Here is a 27,776-nt window from a genome sequence, read left to right on the forward strand (position 1 = left end):
AAAAACAAAACAAAGTGAACGCTTGAAGAAATCAGACAAATAATGGCTATCAAAATCATGTTTTTATTTTATATGTCAGGAGCCTATTCTCGTCTCGTGTATATATATTTAATAAAAATAAACAAAGGGATGTAAGGTGAAGTTATTGTCACGTGGTGATCTGCTATGAGTTGTTGGGATGACAGGCGCAGAGAGAGGTTAACTTTTGAACTCCTCCCTTAATTCCTTTCCTGAAGACCCAAAACACAAAACCTGCGTTCCAGCATGTTGTCTCTTCATAAAGAGTTGTACGTAGCCTACAACGAGCCGCAACTTGAACGTCATTATATATGACATTAAAGCAATATGCAACGATTCTTGAGTTTAAACTTGAACATTTTCATTGTGGAGTTGAGCAAGAGGCCGGACATCTGTTGATTTTGCCAAAGCGAAGTTTACTTGAAACTGAAATTCCATCTGTACTTACATTGATTCTCAAGATTATTGTTCATCATGTGGAAACTGTTGGCCTGCGTTCTCATGGCCTCTGAGTTACAGGCGCGGGACTTACGGAAAAGACAGACACTGTGCCCGGATGTGTGCGACCTGTCCCGCTGCTCATCTGCACCCGAGTTTTGTTACTTCGGCGTGGTGAAGGACAGCTGTGGCTGCTGTACGATGTGTGCTGCGGAAGAGGGGGAGTATTGTGGGGAGCGCGGACATGGATTTTGCGGTCAGGGGATGACCTGTGAATATCGCACCTCTGAGCGCGGCACGTGCGTTTGCGACTCCCATGAGCCAGTGTGCGGCAGCGATGGGAGAACTTATCCCAGTATCTGTCGACTGAAAGCTGAGAACAGACGGGCGAAGATGAGCGGCATACCTGCTGTCATTTTCATCCAGAGAGGCCCCTGTGAGACCGGTGAGGGGATTTTTTTTTTTTGTGGATGTTCATAACACCTGACTTGACAGACGTTAATGACTGTGCAGTTGTTTTTCCCTCTCACAAAGTTACTTGCAGCGGACGCAACTATGCCAGATGACAGAAACAAATAAATAGCCTAAATAGCCTAAAAAAATATATATATAGCCTATATATATAGCCTATATATATATATATATATATATATATATATATATATATATATATATATATATAACCCATACCGAATTTTTTTTGTCGCAACTAAACTCACAAAATTAAGCTATTGTAAATCGGGAAACTAACAAAACTAAAATATTGTAGGCCTAGCCTATATTTATTTCTTTCTCTTTTTTTTTTCTTCTTATGTAGCTCGACAAAACGCTTACTTTTACTGTAAAATATTGTTAAAATATGTAGGCTAGGCTTATTTACAAGTAAAACTACAAATCGTCTTAGAATGTATGGGGTAATCCCATGCCGAATTCCCTGCGTTAATCAATTTTGTTTAGATTTTATTTCTTATAAGATAGTTTCTCCTTTTTCTTTTTTTTTTTTTTTAAATATTAATTTTGTTTCATTTTAAGTTTGTTTATTGCATTTCAATGTAGGTGCGTGTGTGCGTGTGCAGAGCAGTGTTGGGAAGGATACTTTCAAAACGTATTTCGTTACAGAATATATGCCCAAAAGTGTAATTTGTAACGTATTCCGTTACATTACTCAATCTGAGTAACTTTATAATGCGGTGCACCTGCGTGGTGACGCGTTCATGTAACATGTAGGGTGGCGCTGCCAATAAAGCACCTAACAGCTGTCACAAAGAACCAGCAAAAGTAATGATTATGAATATGGCGATATCCGTAACATTGTTTTTTCCTCATAAATGCGAACACGAAAAATAAAATAAAATGAATATTTTATGTTCTGTGGAGAGCCAACCCTTCTTCATCCGGTGGGTAGTATTACTTTTGGTTTGCGCAGTGTAATTCACAGAAGTACTAAAAAATATTTTGCCACCAAAAAGTTAAAGATTTTTTGTGTCACGCATGTTTATTTCCCTCATATTAAATATAAAACGCATGTGTTTACATATTTTTCTAATGTCTGGACTCATTTATTAATGGAGTATGGATATATAAACAGACGTTTCAATATATTGTAATGTTAGGCTATTAAATGCATTTTCTGAGAATTTATATTTCAAGTTTTGACTGCAAATGTCACGTCCATAACGCTGGAATTGCCCAATTTTAAAGAATTTATCCTCAACTGGTTTTGTGGTGTAGGTCTACGTATTTTAATGTCAACTTCAAATAATACTAATAGTAATTTAAAGATGTGGTAGCATTGGATCTAGACGGGAAGGATAACTCTGAATGAGTTGGTAGGGGTGACGTGTCGCGATTCTGCCTTCTCATAGCCTACCGCGAAACAGGTTCGTGGATCGGAGTGTCGCGATTTCGGTTTCATATCGCATTTCGTTACAGCCCTGGTAGCTACCTGATACAACTATAAAAGAGCAAGGTGGCCAGTAAAACTACAGCAGACGACTACCCCTGGCTAATTTAAATAAAAAAATAAATAAAAACTTGCTTTTCTTCAGGTTGGAGGTGGAGTCTTTGGACGCTGAAAGGAGGTTGGTTGCTGGCAAGCAGAGGTTGCACTGCAGAGTTATATTTCGTTCTCCCTTCTCTTTCTTTTAATGTGAAATGCTGTTTGAATTTCCAAGATAGAAACGCATTCTTGCCCTGGCTCTGTTGTTCCGGCTCCATCTCCGCTTCTAGCTCCCGCTGCTCCTCTTCCGACTCCATTGTGACTTATCACGCAAACCGCGCATTTTTTCGTTTTCATATTGGGGCTTCTGGGAAATGCATGGAGTTGCCTTAATTTATTTAGAGAGTGAATAAACTCGTGAAACAGAGAAGTATCGTCATGTAATCCATTGATTTCAACAATGTAACTGTATTCTAAATACCAACTATTTAAATTGTAAAGTTCTGTTACGGAATACAGTTACTCATAATTTGTATTCTGAATACGTAACGCCGGTACATGTATTCCGTTACTCCCCTACACTGGTGCAGTTACTTTTCAATACTGAGAAGGTGAAAAATCAAAAAGTCATTCAAGGGGCATATATCAGATATGAGTGAGTACAGCTTGACTTTACAGCTTCATGCAAAATTCAACCAAATCCCCTCATAAAAAGTAAGAAGAGGCATTTATGTGATAATAGATTTATGACTTCAGCCACAAACCTCTGCAGTAAAAGAGGTTCAGCATTTCAATTCTATTTCAATGTCAAAGGAACTTTGATAGCATTCATTTCAGCATGTCAGTGCTGGCATTCAGCTGTTTTACATATAAGCAGTGCTTGACTAATGTCAGCTCTTTCTTTCTTTCTTTGACACTTGTTGTTACAAGCCAAATCATGGAACAACTTTTAAACATCAATATTATCATAGCATGTTGATTTTATAAATAAACTGAAAACTTGGAATGATATTGCTTCTACTACCAAAACATGTACCATACCGTATTAGTAGGCTAAAGCATCCCTCCACAACCCCGACTCCTCACTCTTGGCCTGTTCTTTCACAGCCAGGAATATGGGGGGAGTACTCTGGGTTCGGGCCGAATACCGAAATAGGCTACAAATTTCAGCATTATCACTAATCTGTGTGTGCATTTTACTTGAGAAATAAGCAAGTTAACTCATGAAACCATTTGTTTACTATATCGCAATCGCATACCGCATATTGACCTCAATAATCACAATATGACATTTTCCCCAAATCGTGCAGCCCTACTTTTCAGAAAAAAATATTTTGTATCATTGTCTTGTGAACTAGTCATTCAGCTTTTGATCAATAGTGATTGGCATGTTAAATCCCACACCTGGTGGGCCACCTGTGTGTGTGTGTGTTCCTTTGGAGGGTGTGGTTATCAGGTAGGGGAGGGGGGCCCATGAGCTTCAGTGCCCAGGGGCCCCTGGGGGTACTAATCCAGCCTTGTGTTCTTCTCTCATGCTCACAGCTTTGAGATATGATTTGACAGACAAATGTTTGTGTCAGATGTTGCCCTTACATTGTTAGTACACTGATAAATCATTTTCTATAAATGAAATGTGGTGCAGGCAGTGATGATCATTGTCAATGTGTGAGTTCTCAATCCCACTGACAACAGATTCATTCCAGCTGATGAGAACAGTGTGGGATTTTCTTTTACTTTCAGAGAAGACAAGAAGCTAATTAATGCTTCAGGATAAGGAATTGTGTAAATGAAAAGGTTGGTATATAATAAGTCTACTTTTTTTAAATGGATTGTTCACCCAAAAATAAAAATTCTGCTATCATTGACTCGCCCTCATGTCATCCAAGCCCATATGACTTGCATTATTCCATGGAGAGCCTCTCAGCCGTTCTCTTCTATACAGTAAAAGTGGATTGCGACCAGAGGCTGTCAGGCTTCATAAAAGTGCATATGACTCATGCATTATATTCAAAGTATTCTGAAGTCATATGATAGCTGTGAAGGAAGAATCTTAAATTTATGTTATTCACAGAAAATCTGAACTTGAATCTCTTGCTTGACAGCCATTTGGTTACTTTTCATTGTATGGAAAAGAGCAATTTTGACTTCTTTTATTTTCCAAGGAAGAAATAAAGTAAGATGGGTTTTCAAAAGTAAATTATTTAATTTATGTATTTAAAAATAAAAGGTAACACTTTATAATAACTGCACGCTATTAATCATTAGTTAAGCATTAGTAAACAGTTAATTCATCATTTATAAAGCATTAATATACATTAACAAGCAGTTTATAAATACAGTTATAAATGCAGTATTCTTAATTTATAAGCATATCTATAATGTGTTTAATAATTGTGTTTTCATACTTAATTAATGATCAATTTATCATTTCTAAATGAAGTATTTCATTATTTACAAACCGGTTATTTAGGAGTTGTCAGTGGTTCATAAGATCACTTAGAAAGTGTAAGTAAATTATTAATAAACTGTTTAAATACATATTATTATTCAGACATATAGTAATAGTTACTTAGTGTGTTAATAAATGGTTTATTAACATGTATTTCTACTGTAATTCAGGGTTAATTCGGGTAGTTATAAAGCATTTAGTAGTGGTCAGTTCACTATGTTTGTGAGCTAATCTAAAGTGAGGACTAGTTATGCTTTGTAAAGCGTTTATAAAGAAGATTTAAAGGCTGTTAATATTTTTATGTTCTGTATCGCTGTGTTGTATTTGTTTACTTTTTCTGTTTAGAAGAAAACTGAGTCTTTAAATCTCCTTTATAAATGCTTTACAAAGCATAACTAGTCCTCACTTTAGATTAGCTCACAAACATAGTTAACTGACCACTACTAAATGCTTTATAACTACCTGAATCTACTACATGTACTTACACTTTCTAAGTGATCTTATTAGCCACTGACAACTCCTAAATAACGGGTTTGTAAATAATGCAATACTTCATTTAAAAATGATAAAGTGATCATTAATAAATTAAGAAAATACAATTATTAAACACATTATAGACATGCTTATAAATCAAGAATACAGCATTTATAACTGTATTTATAAACTGCTTATTAATGTATATTAATGCTTTATAAATGATGAATTAACTGTTTACTAATGCTTAACTAATGATTAATAGCGTGCAGTTATTATAAAGTGTTACCAAGTAAAATAATATATTATGCAACTCTGAACTATTGTTTGAAACATTTTCAAAAGGTTTGGGGGGAAAATAAATATAAAAATTGTAATGTTCAAATTAAATAAATATATATACACACACACACACACACACACACAAACACACAAACACACAAAAAACAGATATTCTCAGGTAAGGTTTGTGTTTCAGGTGAACCCCCTGCTTTTATGCATACAAATGTTCTGTGGCTTCTGGCCAAGAGGTTCACATTTATTTTGTTATGACAGATATGCCTTGGGATATATGATTCATCTATGAAAACCATGTGGCATGTTCTGTCAGCTATGCCTTGCCTAATTCAGGGTTCCCAAAGGGCTGAAAAAACAGTGTCACAAGCAATTCAGCTCTGAAAGTCGACTCAGTATGCAGAAATAGTCAAGGGAACATCAATTTCGTCTAGTAGTAGCATGTTATGTGGATTACATAACCTTCATCTTGTGCTTTATATCCACTTTCACTACAAATTTGCATTTATGAAGCGTAAGCTGATTCTGCTCGGGTTTCTTTGACAGAAACGTAAGAAAGGAGATGATTTAAACAGTTATGTCTGTATTTAAACATGTTTTTAACGCGCTGCACCGTTTAGATTTCTCATTTCCCACAATAGATTTTCTTTTTTTTAATGTGTTTACCTGTTGTGGTTCACCTCAGGGAAACCTGTTCGTGTAATGTCTGGACCGTGACTTTCTCTCAGAGGAGCAAGGTTGCTGTCAGCTGCCACAGACTTGGAGATAAGCATGTAACATCAATTTATGCAGAGACTTTGTGACAAGTTCTCCCACCAGTGCCATCAGGTAGCAGGGTGAAGAAAAGAGCTCCACATGGCTGTTTGCTTTACTTCAGCTTGTGCCCACATGTTACTATTGTTGATGTGTGACAAAACAAGAGCTACATTGTGACATTTGAAATTCATTTTAGATTTTAATCTTGGGTTGTCAAGCTCTTTTTTTTATTATTCAGATGTTTTGGCTTGGTCTCAATTTTTTTTAAAGAAAATGTTTTCTTATTAAGCTGGCAAGTTTTCCATCCCAGGTAATATATTTTCTAATGTAATTTGTGTCATTTTTGTCTGTTTTCTTTGCTCTAGGCTCTCGAAATCCAAGCAGCATGCGCTACAAATTTAACTTCATAGCAGATGTGGTGGATAAGATTGCCCCTGCAGTGGTCCATCTAGAACTGTTTAGTCGGTAAGGACAGATGGTGGTAGTTGTTTAGATGCTGAGCAGAGTGTCACATGCTAGTTATAATGTTTGGTATTCTTAGCTGGCTCAGAATAAACTCTTCATATGTGATTAAATTATGAGAATGTAATTGTTTTTGCTAGCTTGTTTAGACAGAGTTTCAAAAATGAGAGTAGATTAAGTATGTAAACACTGCTGTTTAGATCGGATTTGGATGTAAAGATATTTAATTTTGCATAAGTAAATGTTATTATATAATTATGTGAGAAAATATGAACAGTTTCACCACCACCAAACATTTGAACAGTTGCTGTTACATTTCATAACACAATTTATAACACACTACCTTTCTAAGGTTTGGGGTCACTAAGATTATATTAATGTTTTTGAAAGAAGTCTCTTATGCTCATCTAGGCTGCATTTATTTGAACAAAAATACAGTACAAAATAGTTATATTATGAAATACAGTGTTATTATAATGTAAAATAACCATTTTATATATATATCTAATCTATATAATTTTAGAAATGTAATTGCACATTTTAATATACTGATTTGCTGCTTAAGAAACATTCAATTATTATCAATGTTGAATACAGTTGTGCTGCTTAATATTTTTGTGTAAACCGTGGTACATTTTTTTAAATTCTTTGATGAATAGAAAGTTGAGAAGGACAGCATTTATTTGAAATAGAAATCTTTTGTAACTATATATACTTTACTGTCTTTGCTGTCACTGTTGATCAATTTAATGCATCCTTGTTGAATAAAAGCATTCATTTGCTTTTCATTCAAATGCTTTTCAATAATATAGTATTTTTACTATAAATATTTGGTGGTATCTTAAACAGACAAGATGAAAATGTTGTGATTCAAAACTTAGAAATCTCTCTGTAAATAATAGGCAACCTAAGTTTTTCATACTCATACACCAAGGGATTCATTATTCCCTTGCAGACTACCATTTTCCAACCAAGAGGTTCCTGTATCCACTGGCTCAGGGTTTATAGTGTCAGAGGATGGGTGGATCGTCACCAATGCACATGTACTGTCCAATAAGCAACGCATCAAAGTGGAGATGAAAAATGGCATGCTGTACGATGCCACAATTAAAGATGTGGATCAAAAATTAGACATTGCTCTAATTAAGATCGACTCAGAGGTAAGTAGGCCAATGACAAAAACTAACCTCCAGAGGTCTTAAGTGGTTAAAATCTCTTTGGTTGCTTGGTAAAAATGTTGTCTTTGCATGTTATGGCTCAGGTCCTCTGGTTTATCATCAGCGAGTAGCTTCACAGCTGCTGGAAGTAAATTAATCTTGCGGAGGCAGTCCAGCAGATGTTTCTGGAGTCAGCAAGGGCTTGTGCCACCAAAAATTAGATTCTCCTTCTTGACAGGGTTAATTTGTTTTCTGATTTTCTCAGGAAAAAATTGGTCAAATCCCAACTTTCTGCATATTTTTGGTGTGCGCTTGTGACCATGCAAGGTAACATGTCTGTTTGGCACTGACAGGCCGCATTTGTAAACAGGACCAGCACACAGCCCTGAAAAAACAAAACAAAGCCCAACCAGTAAAAATGGCATTTCTATGGAAGCTTGTTTCCGCCACAGAATAAAAAAAGGTTATTGCGACTTTTTATTAGGGGTGTAACAATACATCGATATGGATTGATCAAACGTCTAACGATATGATGCATCGATACCACACGTAAAATATCGATATGAGGACAATGAGGTACCTTTATTTGGACACTCTCCACGTCCTCACGTAACGTCCGTCTATGCAATTCCGCAAAAAGCGCACCAGACTGTCTGCCGGTGTGTCTTTATATAAAGATACCGTTATAATAACGTTAATCTCCTCATCTGAAATAAACGCCTGACAAGATTGACTGAACCCCTTAATAAGCTTTGTCACAAAAGCCGGTATTGTCCACTGTCAAGGCATCGCAAGTTCATGTTTTACAGCAGAAACGGACATGCACCCTTCTTGTTTGTGAGCACAACCCGATAAGTCCGTTTTAGCAAATCAGCGCGGAGTATTCAGGTCAGGTGACAAGGCTGCTAGCTAGACTAAAAGTGATCGAGGAGGATGGATAATTTAAATGAACTCAAACCCGAGATATCTTCTTTGGGGTTATAACCTTGATAAAGCAGAATGTTACAGTGGTGAGGGAAAAGCTCCCTGTATTGCGTGTAATCACAACAATAAAGTTTGTAATGCGTCTATGTCAGCTGAGGAGATTAACGTTACAAACATTAACCGAGTGTTTTAATAATAATATATATATATATTAGGGCTGGGGGAATTAACGCGTTAATCTTTGCGATTAATTTGAAATGTTTAACGCGTTAAAAAAAAATAACGCAATTGACGCAGCACTTTTTTTTTTGCCTCGTTTTAATGATTTCCTGTTGCGTCTGCTATATTAAAAAGGCCGAAATATGCCGTCCCGCCCCTCCATGTTCGGCGGTCAGGTTTCATTCTCGGGCAGCTTTCATGAGCGGGTCTTTTCCGCTCGGTATGTGCGTCGCGCTCTGTGCTCCGCGCGCACGCGCGTGTGAGTGTGTGTGTGTCGGTCGGCGCGCTCTGTGCTCCGCGCGCACGCGCGTGTGTGTGTGTGTGTGTGTGTGTGTGTGTGTGTGTGTGTGTGTGTGTGTGTGTGTGTGTGTGTGTGTGTGTGTGTGGTCGGTCGGCGCGCTCTGTGCTCCGCGCGCGCGCGCGCGTGTGTGTGTGTGTGTGTGTGTGTGTGTCGGCGGCTCTGTCGTTAACGGCCCAAAGGCTTCAATCATGTACTAAGCACTGGAAAAGTAAAGTCCACTCAAGTAACGTGAAATTTCTCTGTTGACTTCTGTTTGCTGAGCTGGTATAGCCATGCTGGGCAACAATGGTAAAATGACCTGCTCTGATCACATGCTCTGGTAATAATAGCTTTGTAGGACTATATTTTGTTTTAATAATTAATAAAATAATAATAATAATAATAATCTGTTAAATTGATTATGTTGATTGATTATTGAAAAAGAATAATATATTGATATATAATATTTTAATATAGGGCTATTTTCTGTTCCCTTTTTTTCCTGTGTTGTTTAATTAGGTGATTCTAAGTTTAAATATTGATGATTACAAGCTTGGGGGAAGCGCAATTAATTGCAATTAATTACAGAAATTGTGCAATTAATTAGTTAATTTTTTTTAATCGATTCCCAGCCCTAATATATATATATATATATATATATATATATATATATATATATATATATATATATATATATAGAGTAGCAATTTCTTGGTTTTGTTTAACTCTGAAACATGAAATGTGGAGTTATTTGCTTTTGCCAAAAAACGACTGTTGGAGTTATCTGCTTTTGCTAAATAACAAACTTTTAATGTATAGCCTAAAAAATACTTTCAATGAACTTTAGTTTTGTAGTTACCTGTGTTTTGTTTTTTGAGTTACTATTACTTAATCAAAACAACCCAGCTGCAGTTTGATTGATATTACTTGGAGTGCACAATAAAAAAAAAAAACATGATTTAATGAAAATGAACCAGAACGGAGTGATCTGTTTTTGCAAATGAACTCTTCTGTTGTAAATGTCTCAATTGGGAGAGGGTGTGCAATTTTCAAAGAGTTTAATTAAATGTTCATGTTATACATTTTGGTTGCATTTGAGTGTTAATAAAAATGTAACTGGTTGTGTAAACTTGGCACACATATCTAAATATCGATTAATCAATCGATATAGCCCTGAATCGAATCGTAATCGTATCGCAGAATTGTTTGAGGTATTGGCAAATATCGTATCGCTGGCTGAGAGAATCGATATCATATTGTATCGTGATGAACTGTCCGATTTACACCCCTTCTTTTTATCTCACAATTCAGACTTGTTTTCTCACAATTGCAGGTTTACATTCTGAGAATTGCGTGATATAAAGTCGCAATTGCGAGTTATAAAGTCCGAATTGCGTGATATAAAGTCGCAATTGCATGTTATAAAGTCAAAATGGTAAGATAAAAACTCTAGAAATAAACTTAAAATTATGACTTTTTTTTCTCAGAATTGCATGTTTATATCCAGAAATTCTGACTTTATAACACGCAGTTGGGAGATATAAAGTCAAAATTGCATGATGTAAAGTCGCAATTGCGAGTTTATACCTCACAATTCTGAGAAAAGTTTGTCAGAATTGCGAGATATAAACTTGCAATTGCGTGTTAAAGAGAGTCTTTGATCAGCGGCATAGAGCCCCTTACGAAAAAGAAGTACACTTCTAGTTCATTTTTATGAAGTATACTTAAGTAATGTTCAAGTATATTTTAAGTATACTTTATGTAGTAAGTATACTAATATCAAGGTGTACTTGTAGTAAACTTGTAAGTATACTATTTCAATACTGCTTGGGACTAAATTGGCCAAAAAACATTATACTTATAGTTTACTATTTATATATTATTTTTGCACTTGCAGTATACTATGTTCAAATGTAGATATCATTTTTTATACTTGAAAAATACCAAACTGTACTTTAATTTTAAAAACAATGAATTAGCTTCATGCATCCTTTTTTAATCAACACTTGAATGTCGGTAAGTTTTATACAGAAAGGCAACATTTGAAACAAAAAAGTTGAGAAAATCACATTTGTGTCAAAGACTACACGCCTTGATCCGATTCAGAACGATAATCAAAACACAGATGGAGCAGATCGAGTCCAACACCCCCAAAGATCCACAGTCCTTTTCTCTTCATGGGTTACGCTTCATTTCATTTGGTAATATTACGCAGTTTTGAATTACACAGTTTAATGTTTGATGCTCACGTTATTTTACATTTGAGTGAGCAATCTTCTATCACTTGTTTCAGCTTCTTCTTCTCCTGTGTTTTGATCCGGAGATTCTGTACTAGAAGATGTCATGTAGCGCTCCCTACCGTATAACAGTGAAAACATGGATAGCTGGAAAAATGTAGTCAATTGTGGGGAAAAGTAGAATTAGAGTAAATTCCTATACACTACCAGTGGACTAGCCAACAAATTAATTCAGATACGTAGAATTAGAAACATATATGTTTTATATAAATTTTCTAATCAATGTTTTCAAACAATGTAAGTTTCATAAGACTGTATATGAAAAACTGTGTACAATTTTTTATTTATTTAATAGGCTACTCGATCAAAAGGGTTAACACAACTACAAGCCAAGTATACTTTGAATAGTCTACTTAATTGTACTTTGAAGTATATCTCGATCAAAAGATTGAGTACAAGTACAGGCCAAATATTTGGACTTTTCTCTCAGTATAAGTCAAGTACACTTAAGTGTAATTTTAAGTATATTTTTGAGAAGTATATAAAATGTAGACTGAAAGTATTCTTTCTTATTTTTAGTTTAAATGAATTATACTAATAGAACACTTGAATAAACTTATTTTTCGTATGGGGCATCTTCTGCCAACACCGATAACGTCTCGCCATTACCCAGACCATAGCAACAGCATGTAGCACAATGATTGGTAATCACTTTAATTCAGTCCCAGACTGTGTACGGCTACCTGGGGTTTCAGAAAGGAGTAGAAAAGTAGAAGAAAAGTGCTGGGGAGGCAGATGGCAATCTGTTATTTTGCAGCGCTCAGGCCCCCAGCAGTAGCCTGCGGAGTCAAGGTTGAGAGAGAGTGTAAAGCCGTCCTGCACTAGAAGCACTGGTAATCAAGCCTGGTGCATCAGCCTGAAGTCAAAGAAATGCCCCCTACAGAGCGCAGGCAGGCAGGGACAGGCTCAGGCCCAGACTGGCTGCTGGCTTCAAACATTTCACTAAAACCTATTAGACTTTTCTAAAAGGGTGACAGCACAGAAGTCTTTTTTTTTTCTTCCTGAACAAGACATGTGACTAGCTATTTATCTCAAATTTGACGCGCTGTATCAGGAGTTGGTCCGGAAGTAGCAATGAGCCGTTGGTAGAGAATCGCTTTCAAATTGTATAAATGTAATGGGTCTTACAGGGGTCAAGCCTACAGAATGAAGCTACAAAATGTAGTAAACTGGTGCTCAGACAACAACCTGACCCTCAACAGAAAACAACAAGGAGCTAATTATCTACTTTGGGAGATCACAGAAGTTTTAATATGCTTCAGTCTTTATCAATGGAGACAGAGTGGAGAGTGTGTCCAGTTTTAAGTTTCTGGGCACATACATCTCAGAAGACATCACATGGTCCATAAACACTACTGCATTGATTAAGAAAGCACAGCAACAACTGTTTTCCCCAAGGATGTTAAAGCTGGTTTGCACTCCGGAGGGTTGTCCTGCGAGCACAGAAGATAATAGGTGTTGAACTTCTAGCACTAGAGGACATCTATAGATCACACTGTCTGACGAAAGCTATACCACACACACCCCTATGCCATCACATGTTTGAACTACTCCCGTCTGCCAGGTGCTACAAGGCATTTTATGCCCGTACCTCAAAACTGAGGAATATATTTATTCCCAGAGCTAAATATGCTCAGTCTGAACCAAGCCAATAAGCATTCTTTGACTTTTCAACTGTCTGTAACCTTTTATTTGTTTGGTAAAATTAATGGAATTCATAGAGAATGGTGTGTAATTGCTACAATTGTTAGAGGGGTATTTCTCTGAACAATTAATATTGTTGACATTGTTTTATACTTTTTACAGTGGTTTATAGGTGTGCTGCTGTTAGCTATCGTCACTCTTTTCCACACTGGAATGATTATTTATTTTTAAATTGTTCTTTTTATTTAATCTATTTTTATGCTATTTTTATTTTATTGAATGTATATGCTTAGTATTAGTATCATTCTTACCATTATTCGTATTATTTTATTACTGCATCTAAGGAAGTTTCGAGTGTAATTCCGTTGGACAGGTGCAATGAGAGTAAATAGCATACAATGACAATAAAGAAATTCAATTCAAAAGTAATTATGAAATTGATTAATGATAAATGTCATTTTTATGCTCTTTTAGTATGGTGTGACAGATCGCTGTAATTGACTTTACTTTGATATTAATTTATTTGTAAGTTTTTTTTTTTTAAGTTTAAATTTGTAGTAATTTTAGTATTTTAACTTAAACTTTTTTATTTCAGTTAGTTGTCAAGGCAACATTTCTAATTCTATTTTATTGCAGCTTCATTTCATATGTGAAATTTTAACAAATTTTTTTAACAGATTTAATAACAGTCATTACACTGGCTGGAATAAATCTAATTTGGTCAAAAAAGTCATAAAATTATTTATAATCTTGAGCCCTTTTCTCAAAAGTTTTATTTTACGACAGCCAAAGATATAATTTGTGCTCGAAACTGTGTTTCGGGGTCAAAACAACTCAACATGACGGAGTAGACAAGCTGCAAAAATGAGCAAGCTGGCAAAATATGTTTTAGAGGAATTAATGAAATACAGTATGTCTATGTCTCTCTTTTATACAGACTCCCCTGCCTGTGCTTTTACTTGGTCATTCATCAGACTTGAGGCCAGGAGAGTTTGTAGTGGCTGTGGGAAGCCCGTTTTCCCTTCAAAACACAGTGACCACCGGTATCATCAGCACTACCCACAGAGGAGGTCATGAACTTGGCCTGCAGAACTCTGATATGGAGTATATTCAAACAGATGCCATTATAAATGTAACCATTCTACGCATAGACCTTATCGTCTGTAGACAGTTTTAACTGTATGTCCATGTAAATGAATGGAATATAATCTTTTTTTTTTTTTTTACAGTATGGCAACTCAGGAGGCCCCCTTGTAAACTTGGTAAGAAGCATTTATTCTCCTGTGTCTTATTTGGCATTAAATATATTTTGACAATAATTCTCTCTCAGCTGCTACAGCTCTTGTGTATCTTTATTTGTTTCAGTAAAACTTCCCCCAAGGTTATAACTCTTGTTTTTATTTGTTCATCATTCAGTGATGGTATTCATGGTTCATTACTGTGCAGAATCTACTATTTCAATGTCTGCTTCCATCTGGAAATTTAGTATACCCTGGGCAAATTACCTGCGGTGGTTTATATTATTCTATTGATCTTTGTAAAGGAAAACACAACATGTGTCCTTGAAGAAGCCTCAGGCTCAAGCATGCATCTGGCTCTGCAGTAAAAAAATGTTTTTTCCATTTATAGTGCACAATAGGAGCTTGAAAATGGGTAAAAAAGCATTGCACAGATGCACCATAAAACTGGAATCAAACAATGGCTTTTTTCATACATACATATATATAATATAGGCTTTATATTTTTTCATATACTTCATAAAAGAATCTTTCATTTCAGTTATTTAAACAGTCACCTCAGTATTTCCTATTACTGTTCAATTAAATCATTAAACCCATTGACCACCGTCCCTCGTGTGTCTCAAGGTAGCTGTTCATTCATTACAGTGCATTTCAATATTATGCTCCCTGTTTGCGGTTTCAAGGATGGGGATGTAGTTGGCATAAACACTTTGAAGGTTACGCCTGGAATATCATTTGCCATTCCCTCGAACCGCATTCGGCAGTTCCTTGCAGACTCCTATGACAGACAAATAAAAGGTTTGCAAACAACTTCTGTTTAGCTGTTTTGGCTGTTTGGTTGTTTTTATCTTGTTTGAATTAAGTAGCTGTTTTCTTACATTTCAGGAAGAATGCTGACTAAAAAGAAATATATCGGAGTGCGAATGCTTCAACTTTCAGCTGCGTAAGTTTGATTTTTGTTTTGTTTTTTTCAAACATGCTTTGATGACGATATAAAGTTATCTTGATAGTGTTTTTGACATTATTGAATCAGTTTGATTAGGGAGCTTAAGGAGAAGGACAGCAAGTTCCCAGATGTGAGCTCAGGAGTGTATGTGTATGAGGTTATTCCAGGGACAGCTGCCTTCAGGTAAAGGGATTTGCCTACACCACCTCATCTTACTCATTAACTCTAACCGTAGCTCTTTCTTCACTCATCTAGGCCCAGAGGCCCGTTTCATACCATCATAACCTTCAGTCAGATAAAGATTTATATCCTCATCACATATACCACAGGGGCCTTTACATATTTACCCTATGAATAATTTTTTTTCCTGAAGCACCTCTGTCCCATGATGAAATTTCCCCCTGTGGTATTTTGATTTCATATGATAAGTGTCCAGAATTAGAAACTTAAAAGGATAATCCATCCAAAAATGAAAATTCTGTCATCATTTATGTCATTCCAAACCTGTATGACTTACTTTCTTCTGTGAAACCTAATAAAAGATATTTGGAAGAATGTTGGTAAAACAAATGTTTCGGTACCCTTTTTTTCTGTTATTATTGACTTCCATTGTGTGGGCAAAAATACAGTGGAAGTCAATGGGAACCAAAACATTTTGAGTACCATCATTCTTCAAAATATCTTCTATTATGTTCTACAGAAGAAAGGAAGTCATACAGGGTTTGAAATGAAATGGGGGTGAGTAAAAAACAGAATTTCATTTCATTCATGAAGATATTTTAAATAATGTTATCAAACAATTGATGGAAGCCATTGACTTAAATACTATGGAAGTCAGTGGCTACCGTCAACATTGGGTAACCAACATTCTTCAAAATATCTTTTTTTGTGTTGAACAGAAGAAAGAAATTACAGGTTTGGAACAACTTGAGTGCGAGTAAGTGATGACATTATTTTCATTTTTGTGTGAACTATCCCTTTTGTGGATACAGCTATTGGATTGAGCAATTAACTTTTCAGCTGCATTGTCCACTTAAATAAATAAAAACATGGGACGGTTTAAATCCAAAGCCTGATCAGTTTGCTGTTGCAATTAACATTTATATATGTTCTGTTCTGTGGTACAATGATGAAGAGTATCACAAATGTTTCACATACATATTGTGATTTGTTTGTAGTGCTGGCTTGGTCAACCAAGATGTGATCATCAGCATTAACGGACATCCAATGCGTTCTACAGAGGACGTGAGTCAGGCCGTGCAGTCGGACGAAATCCTCTCTTTGGTGGTGCGCCGTGCTAATGAAGAAATCACACTAACAGTGGTTCCTGGTGAAGTGGACTGAGAAAGATTTCTGTTGCTAGTTTTCATCTAAACAATGCATTATCCACAAACATGCTTTATTTGAAAAGGACATTATAATGATAACAGAGTATCATGATGAAGTGTCAAAGTCCAGTGATGCATTTTGATACAAATACACAACTATTTTATCTGTAGAATGATCTTGTTCTTCTGTATATATTCTCCTGACTGGGTTTGATGTCACATTTTTATTATTAGTATTTTTTTTGGATTCTTTGATTAGAAAGTTCAAAAGAACAGCATTTATTTGAAATATTATCTTTTGTAACATTTTCTTTACTAAATCTTACTGACCTCAAATGTTGTAGTACTGTATGATGGTATTGTTGAAAGCATTTAATAAATAACAGCTTGTACTCTTGCAGTGTTTTAAATTAGAGACTTCTAGTGCATGAAATATTGAGGTTGATTATCTGTCAGGCTGAATTCAATCATGGTCAACAAACACACCACATGTACTTACTACCCACTGCTTTCAAGTGTTGTCAAGTAAGGAATCATTTCACTGCCACACACCAGTCAAACAAGTCTTTTTATCCTTATGATTTTAACAAAAAATTGTGAGAACATGTTGTTTTAAAGCAGTAATCTTGGATGTGTTGCATGCATCATATCCCAAAGTGCCCCTTTCTTCAGTAGATCAACTGTTCAGCAGGAAATAAATCTCATACATAATAAACAAAGAACACGCAATCTGCAAAACATGAAAGAGGAAATTAATGGGTGGGACTTCTGCCAAGGGATACATGTCTAATGGAGTCTATTGTTGTATGTATTTTTTATTGCAAGCTGTTTCATAACATCTGTCTGTTGACAGCTCTTTAGGTGTTCGGTCTAAAATAAGGTCTGTAACATTTCTGCAGCTGTTTTGGCACAGTCAGCAATAAACTTGGTGATTTTAAACATCATTCGTTCAGACAGATCATACAACAAAAAAGAAACAAAGGCAGAGAAGTATAGTGTGTATTGAAAATACCAAACTAATTTCCGAGACAACTTTGTTGCATGTTTAATAAAGATTACACTTGGATCATCATACATATTGATGTATAATGTAAGAGTTTTACTCTTGGAAGATGGCATTTATTTACATCACTGCTTCACAAACACTTTACAAAAGAAATAAGAGAAACAGTATTTTACAAATAATCATGGCAAATAAGGCCTATGTAAGCCCACATGCATTCAGTGTATGTAATTTAACTTGCGAGTACATGAAAGGTGAAAAGCTGCAGTCACTTTATGTCAGTAGAAAGTGCACCAGTTGCTGCTGTCGCTGGGAGTCAGTCCCCCTGTTATCAGGAGAATGAGGTCTACAAACCACCAGATGCCAAGGCCACCCAGGGTAAGCAGCTTTCCCACCGCAGTCCCAGTGTGCCCGAGACAGAACCGATCGACACCAAAACATCCCAGGAAAAATGAGTACAGTAGGGTGGTGATGAAGTAGTGTCCTGTGTATCTTAAATATCAAAGAGGAAAAACAATCCATTAATGTCAATGCATTAATAGACTGTATAACTTAAAAAATCAAAAAATCACGCAAACACATGTAAGCTATGCATGCACTGAACACACTGTCGACAGTTAAAGTTCATAATGAGAAGAGTTCATGTTTAGTGTAAAGCTTGTGAATTGATACAACTGTATTTACTGATGGCCAGATACATTATGCACGTAAAGACTTCTTAGTGAAAGGAATCTACAGTACCTCACTGCCCTCTTGTGGTAAAGAAATGAAAAATGATGCAATGCTCTCTTGTGAAGCAGACTCAAACAACAGGAAACACTTTGTGTAACTGTAACTGGCTGTCATCTCATATTAGTGTTATTTTCTTAAAATAATAAATGTGAAACGAATGATCAATAAAAGCTATTATCAAGGTTCCGACGTTTTTGACAAATTTATTTTCCATTACCTTTCTAGTCATTTGTGATTACTGGATAACGATTTTTAAAAAATCATTATTATTCAGAACAGTTTTCTAATGAATCATTCAGACATTTTGTTAACCATTTTTGTGATTCAATAAAACGAACCGACTCAAAAGAACATTTCGCTTAGAAAACAAACATTTATATGACTAGCAAGCAAGTTTTACTCTACAAAAGAGAAATAACTAGCTGATGAAATATTTTACAGCTAAATCAAGTATAGATATTTCCTTATTTTTTAAGTTTATAATAATATCTATGATTTTATGATATTGTTACGTCCCAGGACATGTCGTTTCTTTTGTTTATTATATTAGGGGATGTTATTAAGGTTATTGCTATGCGTTTTGCTGTTTTTGGTGTATTTCTCCTCTTTTTTCCCCTCTAATTCCCCTAAGTTTTCAGCTAACAGGTATTTACGACTGCCACTTGATCCCAATTACCTTGCTGGTTTCCCTACTGGTTGTGATTGGCAGATGACTGGAAGGAAGTGGTATAAAGCTTCAGTGCTCATTAAGAAGAGGAGAGAGACCAAATTGAGTGTGTTGTGTGGAGAGGGTTCTCCTTTCTCCTGCCCCAGACCCTGTTGTTGTTAACTTTGAAGACTGAATTTGTTGTATGATTATATGATTGATGTGCTGTGTGCCGCCCAACATTGAACTGTAAGAAATTTCATCTATTGAACCAAATTACTTCTTTTTGAGTAGGAAGGCGGGTGCCACCTTTTGTTTAATAGTTTTCTCTTGATTTTGGTTTAGTTAGGGAGGTAGGGAAGTTCCCTGTTTATTTTTTATTTTTTTCCTTTGTTGACCAGGTAAGTTTGTTTTTCTTTAACCATAGAAAGAATTGGATTGTTTGTTGTTTTGGCTTAACCCCCTCCTGAGACTCTATGACTAATTCTGTTTGCTCTTTATTTCTTACTAAAATAAAAGACTAAATTTCATTTTTCCAGATTAAGTGTCTTGGTTGTAGTGCTAGAGTTGGACACGGGAAAACCTCCTTGTCTTTCTCAAATTATTTAACCTTGTTCGTCATTCCTAATACTCCTTGACCGGGGAGCGATGTAACAATATGAAATACTTTATCTAATAAAATATATTACACTAAGTGCAAATAGCACATTTTGTTATTATATAGACTAAATATGTTGTTGTTATTATTGCATACTGTTTTATAATGTACTACAAAATGTATTTTTGCATTTATTACATCAAGGCTAGACTATTGTAATTCTTTATACCATGGTCTTCCTCAATCTTCATTGGCACATTTACAGATGATTCAGAACGCAGCAGCAAGACTGTTAACTAGTGCAAAAAAAAAGTGATCATATCTCTCTAATTTTAGCTTCTCTTCACTGGCTTTGTGTCTTTTTTAGAATTTAATTAAAAATGTTGCTGATTATTTTTAAAGCTCTTACGCACAAGCACCATCTTATATGCCAATAAAGCTCTCCTACATGTCCCACGGTCACGTCTTAAATCGAAAGGTGACAGAGCCTTTGCAGTTTTCTGCTCCCCGGTTATGGAATCAGTCGCCACCTGACATTAAGAGTGCTCCTTCTATTTCTGTTTCTATATCTAGACTCAAGACAGATCTTTACTCTTTTAAATTATGGATTAGCAACTGTTATCTTTGATTTTATGAAAATATTGTATTTTATGTTTGTTTTGTACAGCACTTTGGTCAGTGTAAGCTGAATTTAAATGTGCCCAATAAATAAAATGTACTTACTTACTTACAATACGGACACTGAGATGCAACTACTGTAGTACCTACCACTATTTGTACAAAAGTATGAATAGCATGTTATACTTTTTATACTTTGACGCATGGAAAAAAGAAAATGCTGTTATTTCCACTTTCCAGATTTCCAGAATATCCACGAGATGGAGCCCTGCTCTATTCGATTTCACTTACTTGATGCATGGCTCATTGCCTCTGAGAAACTCCCGTGGTCCAGCACACTCTATGCCATCCAGTGCCGTGCATAACACCTGGGTATGGTTCACATCTTTGTACACTTGACCACCAAACTACAAGAAAAAGTAAATTGTATTTTTTTTAGCTTTGCGACACATACGTAAACATCAGCTGGAAGGGATTTTAAAAATAATAATAATAATTAAAAAGCAAGAGTTTTCCAAGGCTCTGAACTGCAGATTATGGGCGCAACATATCTTTCCAATCAAAATGTAGGTAAAAATGTCCTTGTTAGACTCACATGTAGTTACAATAGTTACAACTATAAATTATGCATAATTACATGCTACTAACCCTACAACAAACCTAATCCTAACCATAACCCATTATATTAAGTAGACCTGGTTTCACAGACAGGTCTTAGATAAAGCCAGGGTTAGGCCTTAGGACTTTAAAGTAGCTTTTAAAAAAACATGCATCTTTAAACAAAACAAAGGCACTGACATATTTTAAGATAGTTCAGTACAAGTTGCTTTCAGTTAAAACAGCTCAAACATGCATTTTAGACTTAAGCCTTGTCTGTGAAACCGGGGGATAGTTAATTAATAGCCTACTACTCAGTATTTAAATGTATAGGCTAATTGCACTGTAACAAAGACACCTTAAAATAAAGTGTAACCCAACTGAACTTGCCTTTACACATCCATAGCCCATCTCCTGAAAGGCAGAGACATTTCCTCCGTGATCGACTGGATCTTGGCAGAATATGAATTCCTCTGGTCTAAATGAGATATTAGCACATCGTCATAAACTATAACAGCGCCCACTGAACTGTAAGTCACTGTTGTTGTTGTTGTTGTTGTTTACATAAAACAGGCCCCGTGCTTCAGAAAGATGAAGTGAACTTACAGGTATCGACAGAGGACGACAGGTGATGGAGGGTTGTACTCGTACTGCTCCGTGTGATTTGATGTTTCAGTAGGTATAACGTTAACGTTAACACTCTCCGTCACAAGTGTTTCTCCCGGTTGTTCGCGGAGCAGAACTGTTTTGCTGGTCGTTACTCTGTTTCCGGGTGGGTCGGTTGAGTTTTCCGAGTGAATCCCGTCCAGACACTGTAAAAGTAGCACTGTAAAGAGCAATAAGAACTGTCCGCATAACAAAATGTAGTTGACTGAAATCTGCGGCATGATTTCTGAACGGCTAACGTTGGCTGATCTTTCAGCTAATGAACGAGACAGTAGCTACCTAGCGGTGATTTTGCCAGTCGCATCTGTAAATGCCAGTCGACAACATATTACTGGCGGTATTATTTAATATTATGCGACTTGTGTACCATATTGTGAACGAATATAAACCATATTACACTGCTACTAGTGAACACAAGCTAAAACTGAGCTGTACAGTAGTCAATATAGGCGGCGCATTGTGATGACGCTATTTGTGTAGTGTTACGTCATTTCACATTCATTTTCAGCCATTTGAATATTGAAAACTTATGAATATTGTGGCAATGCTAAAGAATCTGTAACTCATCTTTTATATATATATATATATATATATATATATATATATATATATATATATATAATATATATATATATATATATATATATATATATATATATATAATATATATATATATATATATATATATATATATATATACAAAAATGTTTTGGTTGGATGTTTCAAATTTCATTTCTAGGTTGTTTGGAACATGTTTACAAATTGATCTGTATGATGTAGTATTTTTATTTTATTTTTGTACAGGACAGTGTTGGTTCCAAAAGTACGATGTGCTTCCTTATACAACTATGAAGCTTTTTGTTACTTTAAATTATTCTGATTTTACCCCTGGCATGACCTATTTTATTTTACATTACATATTCTTATGTATGTTATTTTCTACTTGTTGTGAGGTGTATATGCATGTACAAATCTTTGTATATTTTTTGTTGCATTAAAAAAACAAACGTTCATTTTCAGTAGGCTACTTGGCACTTATTCTGGACTGAAAAACAGAAGGAACTTAATCCAGATTGAAGGAACTTAATCTGGACTGAAAGACTAAAGGACTCTGGAGTATTGTTGTATTATGTTATGACAATGACAATATAATGAATATATATATATATATATATATATATATATATATATATATATATATATATATATATATATATATATATATATATATATATAAAAACATTAATTTTCAGTATTATTTGTATCAAGAAATACATCAATATTATTAACATATGTCGGAGTAAAGTTCAACATCAGTTTTTTGTGGCAAATGTATTATGGGGAACTTTTTTTTCCAAGAAAAGTTACTTGACAGGATAGATTTTATGGAGGAATAGTGCTGTTTGTGAATAGTATGTTGTGCTCATTAGGGTAGAATCTAATGTGTGACTATTTTATTTAGAAAGAATAATATATTTAGAAATGTAATAAATCTTAATATGTATTACTGAAGATGTTTTTAACTCAGTAGCCCAGTAGATCTTGCACCATAATTATTTATTACATTTAAAAAAAAATGTTGCTCTCATGAATACTAAAGGTATGAGGTTGTATGTAAATTTTCTTGAACTGTAAATAAAAATTCTCAATGTAAGATTTATTTACATATATATACAGATGAAAAATAGCCTTTTGGCTAATTCTGGCTTTTTTAACCATGTTTGTTCATGTGTTTTATGAAATTGCACTGTCCCCTTTTAAATAAACCAATAAATCAAATCAAATTTATTTACTTTTTTTTTTTTTTTAAATCACAATCTTAAATAAACAATTATATTGCTAAGACTGTGATATAGTAAAATATGCTTAAGTGAGATGTACTGTATAGATTAGCCATATGGTTACTATCAATTACAGACTGTTGTTGAAAATAAGTAAAACATTTTTTTTATTAAAAAAATTCTTAAAATAGAATGTTGCTTGATATAGTGCAGTTTAAATAATAGTAATAATAATAATAATAATAGAAGTAAAGCAAATAAATGGGAAAACAGAGGAAATGGTATGAAATTTATTTAATGGTTGCTCTGCAACTTCATGTTTTTTTATGCATTTTTCACACATTTACACAGCAGATAAAGACTAAAGAATAAATAGTATATATTATTTTTTTAATCCAGACCTTCACATTCCATAGACTTATAATGCACATAATTACAGCTTACTAAATTTGTTGTTGTTCCTGTACAGACATCTCTAGAGATCCCGACACGTTGTGTTTTGATCCTCATTAGGTTTTGATCTAAACTCAGTTGATGCGGGAGTTGTAATACCAGCGTGCTCATTTGTATCAGTTTCACCATATGGAATAAATACTGAGGTTTGTGGCATTTTTCGGCCATGCACCCACATTGGTACAGGGTAGGGTCTGCATCGGGATCGGTAGCTAACATTGAGAAAAGGGGTGCGTTGAACCTGGTATGGTACCGCAGAGGAGGTGGCAGCAGATGTAGTCATGTAACTCTGTGGATAAGGTAAGACACTTCCATGCGTCGAAACAAGCTCATTCTGTGAAAATTAGATCAAATATATACTGTATATACTTTATATATTTTTTGTTATAATTTACATGCAAGTTAAAGGCTATAAAACAACACAACATATTTCATTAAGCATGTTTTGTGTCTTTTTATATTTTATTATATATGTTTTATTATTTTCAAATCAATCAATTTATTTTAAATTATATTTATTTTTAGTGATATATTAGGCTTACATCATGAATTATGGACCTACCTGAGAGGTCGTTCTGTGCTGCTGAAAGTAAGGTGGTAAATCTGGCATGCCAGTAAGTCTTTGTGGTGAGGTTGAGACTGAAGTGGTGTGACTTTGACCATCCCCTTCATTTGACCTTCGGGATAACCAAGGACCAGTTGCTTCAGATGCCAAAAGTGGAAGTGTTCCAACATAATGAAACTGACATAAATTTGACAAGACTTGTGCCGGCACACGCAGCGAATTAATTAGGCCTGGATGGGGGATGTAATAGGGCCGAGCGAGCAAACCCTTCTGAGAAACACCAGTCACATCAACTGCAAACTTGGATTGTTCAGCATGTTTTTTATCAAAGGGTAAATGTTCAGTAGCCTCCTCCTCACCAAGCTTTTCCTTGTTGTTGGCTTCTATGTTCCAATCTCCTTGTATCTTCTCTTTTGAATTGTCCTTGGACTCCTTCACCGTTGTAGAGATTACTCTGGAATTTTGCTCATCTTGAGAAACTGACTGATTCTCATCTTCATTGCTTTCCTTCTCATCTCCATATCCATCAATGTCGCTCTCATTCGTATCTGTAGAATAAATATAATAAAAATAGCTCATAAATGTGTTAGGAATACCAATATTATTAATAGCCTATAAAATAGATGATAAATAGAATAGGCTATATATATATAAATTAAATTCCAATTGAAACCTGTTGAAGTTGATGTAACGACATTAGTTTCTTGAATTAAATAATTTGATGAACTTTGGTCAAAAGATGAGTCGTCTGTGAACACATTGGCTTTTTTCGCTTCCACATCGCACCTCTGATGCAACATCTGTTTCCTAAGTATTGAAAAATAATCATGTCAGTGGATATTAAAACGATTCTTTTCAGACCGTGCTGTTCATAAGTCTACATTGAACATCTGAGATTCAAGATGGAGATAAAGAGAAAGTTTGTGAGAAATTTAAAACAAAGACATGACAATAAGAAAGATTGTCACTAATCAAATATGTGAACTCCTTTGTTCCAAAGGTTAATGATCCTATGTGAATCAATCTCAAATCATGCTGGAGAACATAATCATCAGGTTTTACATAAAGTTGGGTTCATACAGCTCGAGTGCTGCTGTCATTCAAACAAAAAAAGGGCAGACCAAATAGCCTACGTTCCGAAATGATCCTATGGATTAGGCCTAGTTCAACTTTTCAGTAGGCTAAAGGCTAATCATATAATTTATCCTGAAAATCAATGAAAATGCAAAATAGAATCATTAAGTGGAATTTTAAACAGGATATTTATAGCCATATTTATGAAATCTGAAAGAAAAAAAAAACTGACCTTTTCTCTCGTCTCCCATTTCCGGTCTCGCGGAATCCTTTTGCAAATGGATTATTATCGATTTTCAACTGAGTTATCTGTAAGGTTAACGTGTTCATTAAGATATCACATTTCTTAAGTGTTGTGAAAATTGTTTACAACTTTATTAGGATAATATGTGGTTTCATTGATTAAACATTTGAATCCATCCTGTCACCTTTTCGTTTTGGTATGCCGTAACAGCGATAAATTCAGTCTCAGGAAACACGTATGTTTTGAATGTGCTGTAAGGAAGTTTGAGGATGTCGTTGGCTCGAACGATATGAAACCTCGGCTGATATTTGTGCATGGAGTTTAAAATTGTCTGCAAAACAAAATCATATAATTTTTCATAATCATTGCAAACTAATTATTTTAAAACAATAATTTAAAAACATTTCTGTTCGGATTCCACCATTTTTTTTTTTATCTTTTCACACAGAGCTGTTTGATAGCCTACACGCAACTTGTTGAATTTTCATCGAGCAATTTGCCTTTTACACAAGCTTGGTGACAGAGAAAATGAGTTTAAGGAGAAATTTACAATTAAAGGTCGTTCATAAATTATGAATCACATATTAAATACTCACAAATCCATGTTTGTCAGATATATTGTTCGTCAGTTTTAGTTTATGAAAGGTGACAGCTTTGGACATCCATTGCTCCCCGGTAGCAGGACTGTCTGGGTGGATGTACATTCGTTTGGGCATTTCTGGATCGGCCTTTCCAGCCACCATCCAACGGGAGTTGTGAAACTTGTATCTGAAGTCGTCAGCCGCCACTATATCCATCAGCAGGATGTACCTCGCCTTCCTGTCAAAGCCGCTGCAGCGCACTTTAAACGCTGGAAACATGCGTCTCAAAGAAGCAAAAGACATCTTTCACTATGTCGTTTACACTCAAATAACAAAAATATGTTCTAAGAATGTTTTGTTACCTAATGTTCAAATATGGAAACGTTATTTCTGATTCTGAAAATTCTTTAAAATGTCAAAATTAACAGTTTAAAAACTAATTTGGTTAAGCGAACGTTAAAGAAACAACTTTGCAAACATTATGGGATACTTTTGAATCTTCTTTGAACGTTCTGCAACGAGTAGCCTAACATTTAAAATATGTTACATGAACGTCCAACTAAAACGTTCAAGGGAAGAAAAACTGTTATAGGCCCTGTAACGTTTTGAGAGCATAGACCTATTGAAGGCCAGATAACTTCGAACGAACATTCTATTAACGTTACTACTGTAAGAATGTTCGTTCTTAACGTTGAGAGAACCTTGCCAGAACGTCAGTCAAAGTTCTGAAATCCTTATGTGCATGTGTCTAATTCAGAATTACATAGTGACACTGACATCACAAATAAATAAATTGCTTACACATGAATAGCTGAGATCGTCACGCTGAATTTTTAAAAGACACTCACGGGTCTAGTCGTTTTAAATATTTTTCTTACCTTCCAGACTTTGTTATGACCATCTCCGTGCCGCTTTTGTGAAACTGCCCCCACAGTTCCTTGGCTTCCAGGTGAACCACGGGGTCATCTTCAGGTGTCAGTCCGAGGTCTCTCGTCTCCACAGAGAGGTGCGCGGGAGAAGCGGCTTCTTTAAGTGCCAGGCGAATAGAGTTATGGAGAGCGTTCGCAATCTGCTGTTTCCCGTATCCAACAGGAAAAAACTGTGACTGCTGTCCAAGCATCGAACTAATCGTGAAGTCAGTGGAACTGGCCGGTATAAAGTGATAAGCCATTCTCTCAACTTATATTCACTCCATCCCCACAACTCCTCCCTGAAATCTTCAGCATTCACTCCTTATGTGGAATCATGCTAGTTTCAGTGTGTCAGAAGTTGTAGGCTACTGTTTGTCTAAATGAATCTCGCGTTTTTGAATGAGTAATTCTTCATGCTTTCATGTCTTTGTCCTGTTGAGA

At 35.3% G+C, this 27,776-nt stretch overlaps 3 protein-coding genes across 3 annotated transcripts; 1 reads left to right on the plus strand and 2 right to left on the minus strand.

Moving 5' to 3' along the window:
• Positions 1-245: 245 nt before the first annotated feature.
• On the plus strand, positions 246-17,263 carry htra4 (HtrA serine peptidase 4). The gene is made up of 9 exons (XM_082170687.1): positions 246-901; positions 6,734-6,833; positions 7,786-7,990; positions 14,289-14,483; positions 14,581-14,613; positions 15,276-15,390; positions 15,478-15,535; positions 15,626-15,721; positions 16,717-17,263. The coding sequence occupies exons 1-9, from the start codon at positions 493-495 to the stop codon at positions 16,880-16,882; spliced, it is 1,377 nt and encodes a 458-aa protein (XP_082026813.1). The 5' UTR covers positions 246-492; the 3' UTR covers positions 16,883-17,263.
• A 632-nt stretch (positions 17,264-17,895) lies between these two features.
• On the minus strand, positions 17,896-22,194 carry tm2d2 (TM2 domain containing 2). The gene is made up of 4 exons (XM_082170688.1): positions 21,667-22,194; positions 21,451-21,538; positions 20,755-20,870; positions 17,896-18,361 (listed from the first exon to the last, which is right to left on the minus strand). Exons 1-4 carry the CDS (start codon positions 21,945-21,947, stop codon positions 18,148-18,150), a joined length of 699 nt encoding a protein of 232 aa, XP_082026814.1. The 5' UTR covers positions 21,948-22,194; the 3' UTR covers positions 17,896-18,147.
• A 1,599-nt stretch (positions 22,195-23,793) lies between these two features.
• Positions 23,794-27,719, minus strand: tbx3b (T-box transcription factor 3b). Its single transcript, XM_082169091.1, has 7 exons — positions 27,303-27,719; positions 26,440-26,707; positions 26,028-26,174; positions 25,832-25,908; positions 25,199-25,332; positions 24,523-25,073; positions 23,794-24,294 (listed from the first exon to the last, which is right to left on the minus strand). The coding sequence occupies exons 1-7, from the start codon at positions 27,593-27,595 to the stop codon at positions 23,983-23,985; spliced, it is 1,782 nt and encodes a 593-aa protein (XP_082025217.1). The 5' UTR covers positions 27,596-27,719; the 3' UTR covers positions 23,794-23,982.
• Between the last annotated feature and the right edge of the window lie 57 nt (positions 27,720-27,776).

Source organism: Leuciscus leuciscus, assembly GCF_965113295.1.
Source record: "Leuciscus leuciscus genome assembly, chromosome: 5".
In the NCBI taxonomy this organism is placed as follows: Eukaryota; Metazoa; Chordata; class Actinopteri; order Cypriniformes; family Leuciscidae; genus Leuciscus; species Leuciscus leuciscus.

Coding starts and splice junctions, on each gene's coding strand:
- htra4 (XM_082170687.1), top strand. CDS start 493: ATGTGGAAACTGTTGGCCTGCGTTCTCATGGCCTCTGAGTTACAGGCG. Junction 14,484..14,580: donor AAACAGATGCCATTATAAAT/GTAACCATTCTA, acceptor TTTTTTTTACAG/TATGGCAACTCAGGAGGCCC. Junction 15,391..15,477: donor CTATGACAGACAAATAAAAG/GTTTGCAAACAA, acceptor CTTACATTTCAG/GAAGAATGCTGACTAAAAAG.
- tm2d2 (XM_082170688.1), bottom strand. CDS start 21,947: ATGCCGCAGATTTCAGTCAACTACATTTTGTTATGCGGACAGTTCTTA. Junction 21,539..21,666: donor GTCGTCCTCTGTCGATACCT/GTAAGTTCACTT, acceptor TATCTCATTTAG/ACCAGAGGAATTCATATTCT. Junction 18,362..20,754: donor GGCAATGAGCCATGCATCAA/GTAAGTGAAATC, acceptor TTGATATTTAAG/ATACACAGGACACTACTTCA.
- tbx3b (XM_082169091.1), bottom strand. CDS start 27,595: ATGGCTTATCACTTTATACCGGCCAGTTCCACTGACTTCACGATTAGT. Junction 25,074..25,198: donor CGTTACATCAACTTCAACAG/GTTTCAATTGGA, acceptor TTTATTCTACAG/ATACGAATGAGAGCGACATT. Junction 24,295..24,522: donor AGCACAGAACGACCTCTCAG/GTAGGTCCATAA, acceptor TAATTTTCACAG/AATGAGCTTGTTTCGACGCA.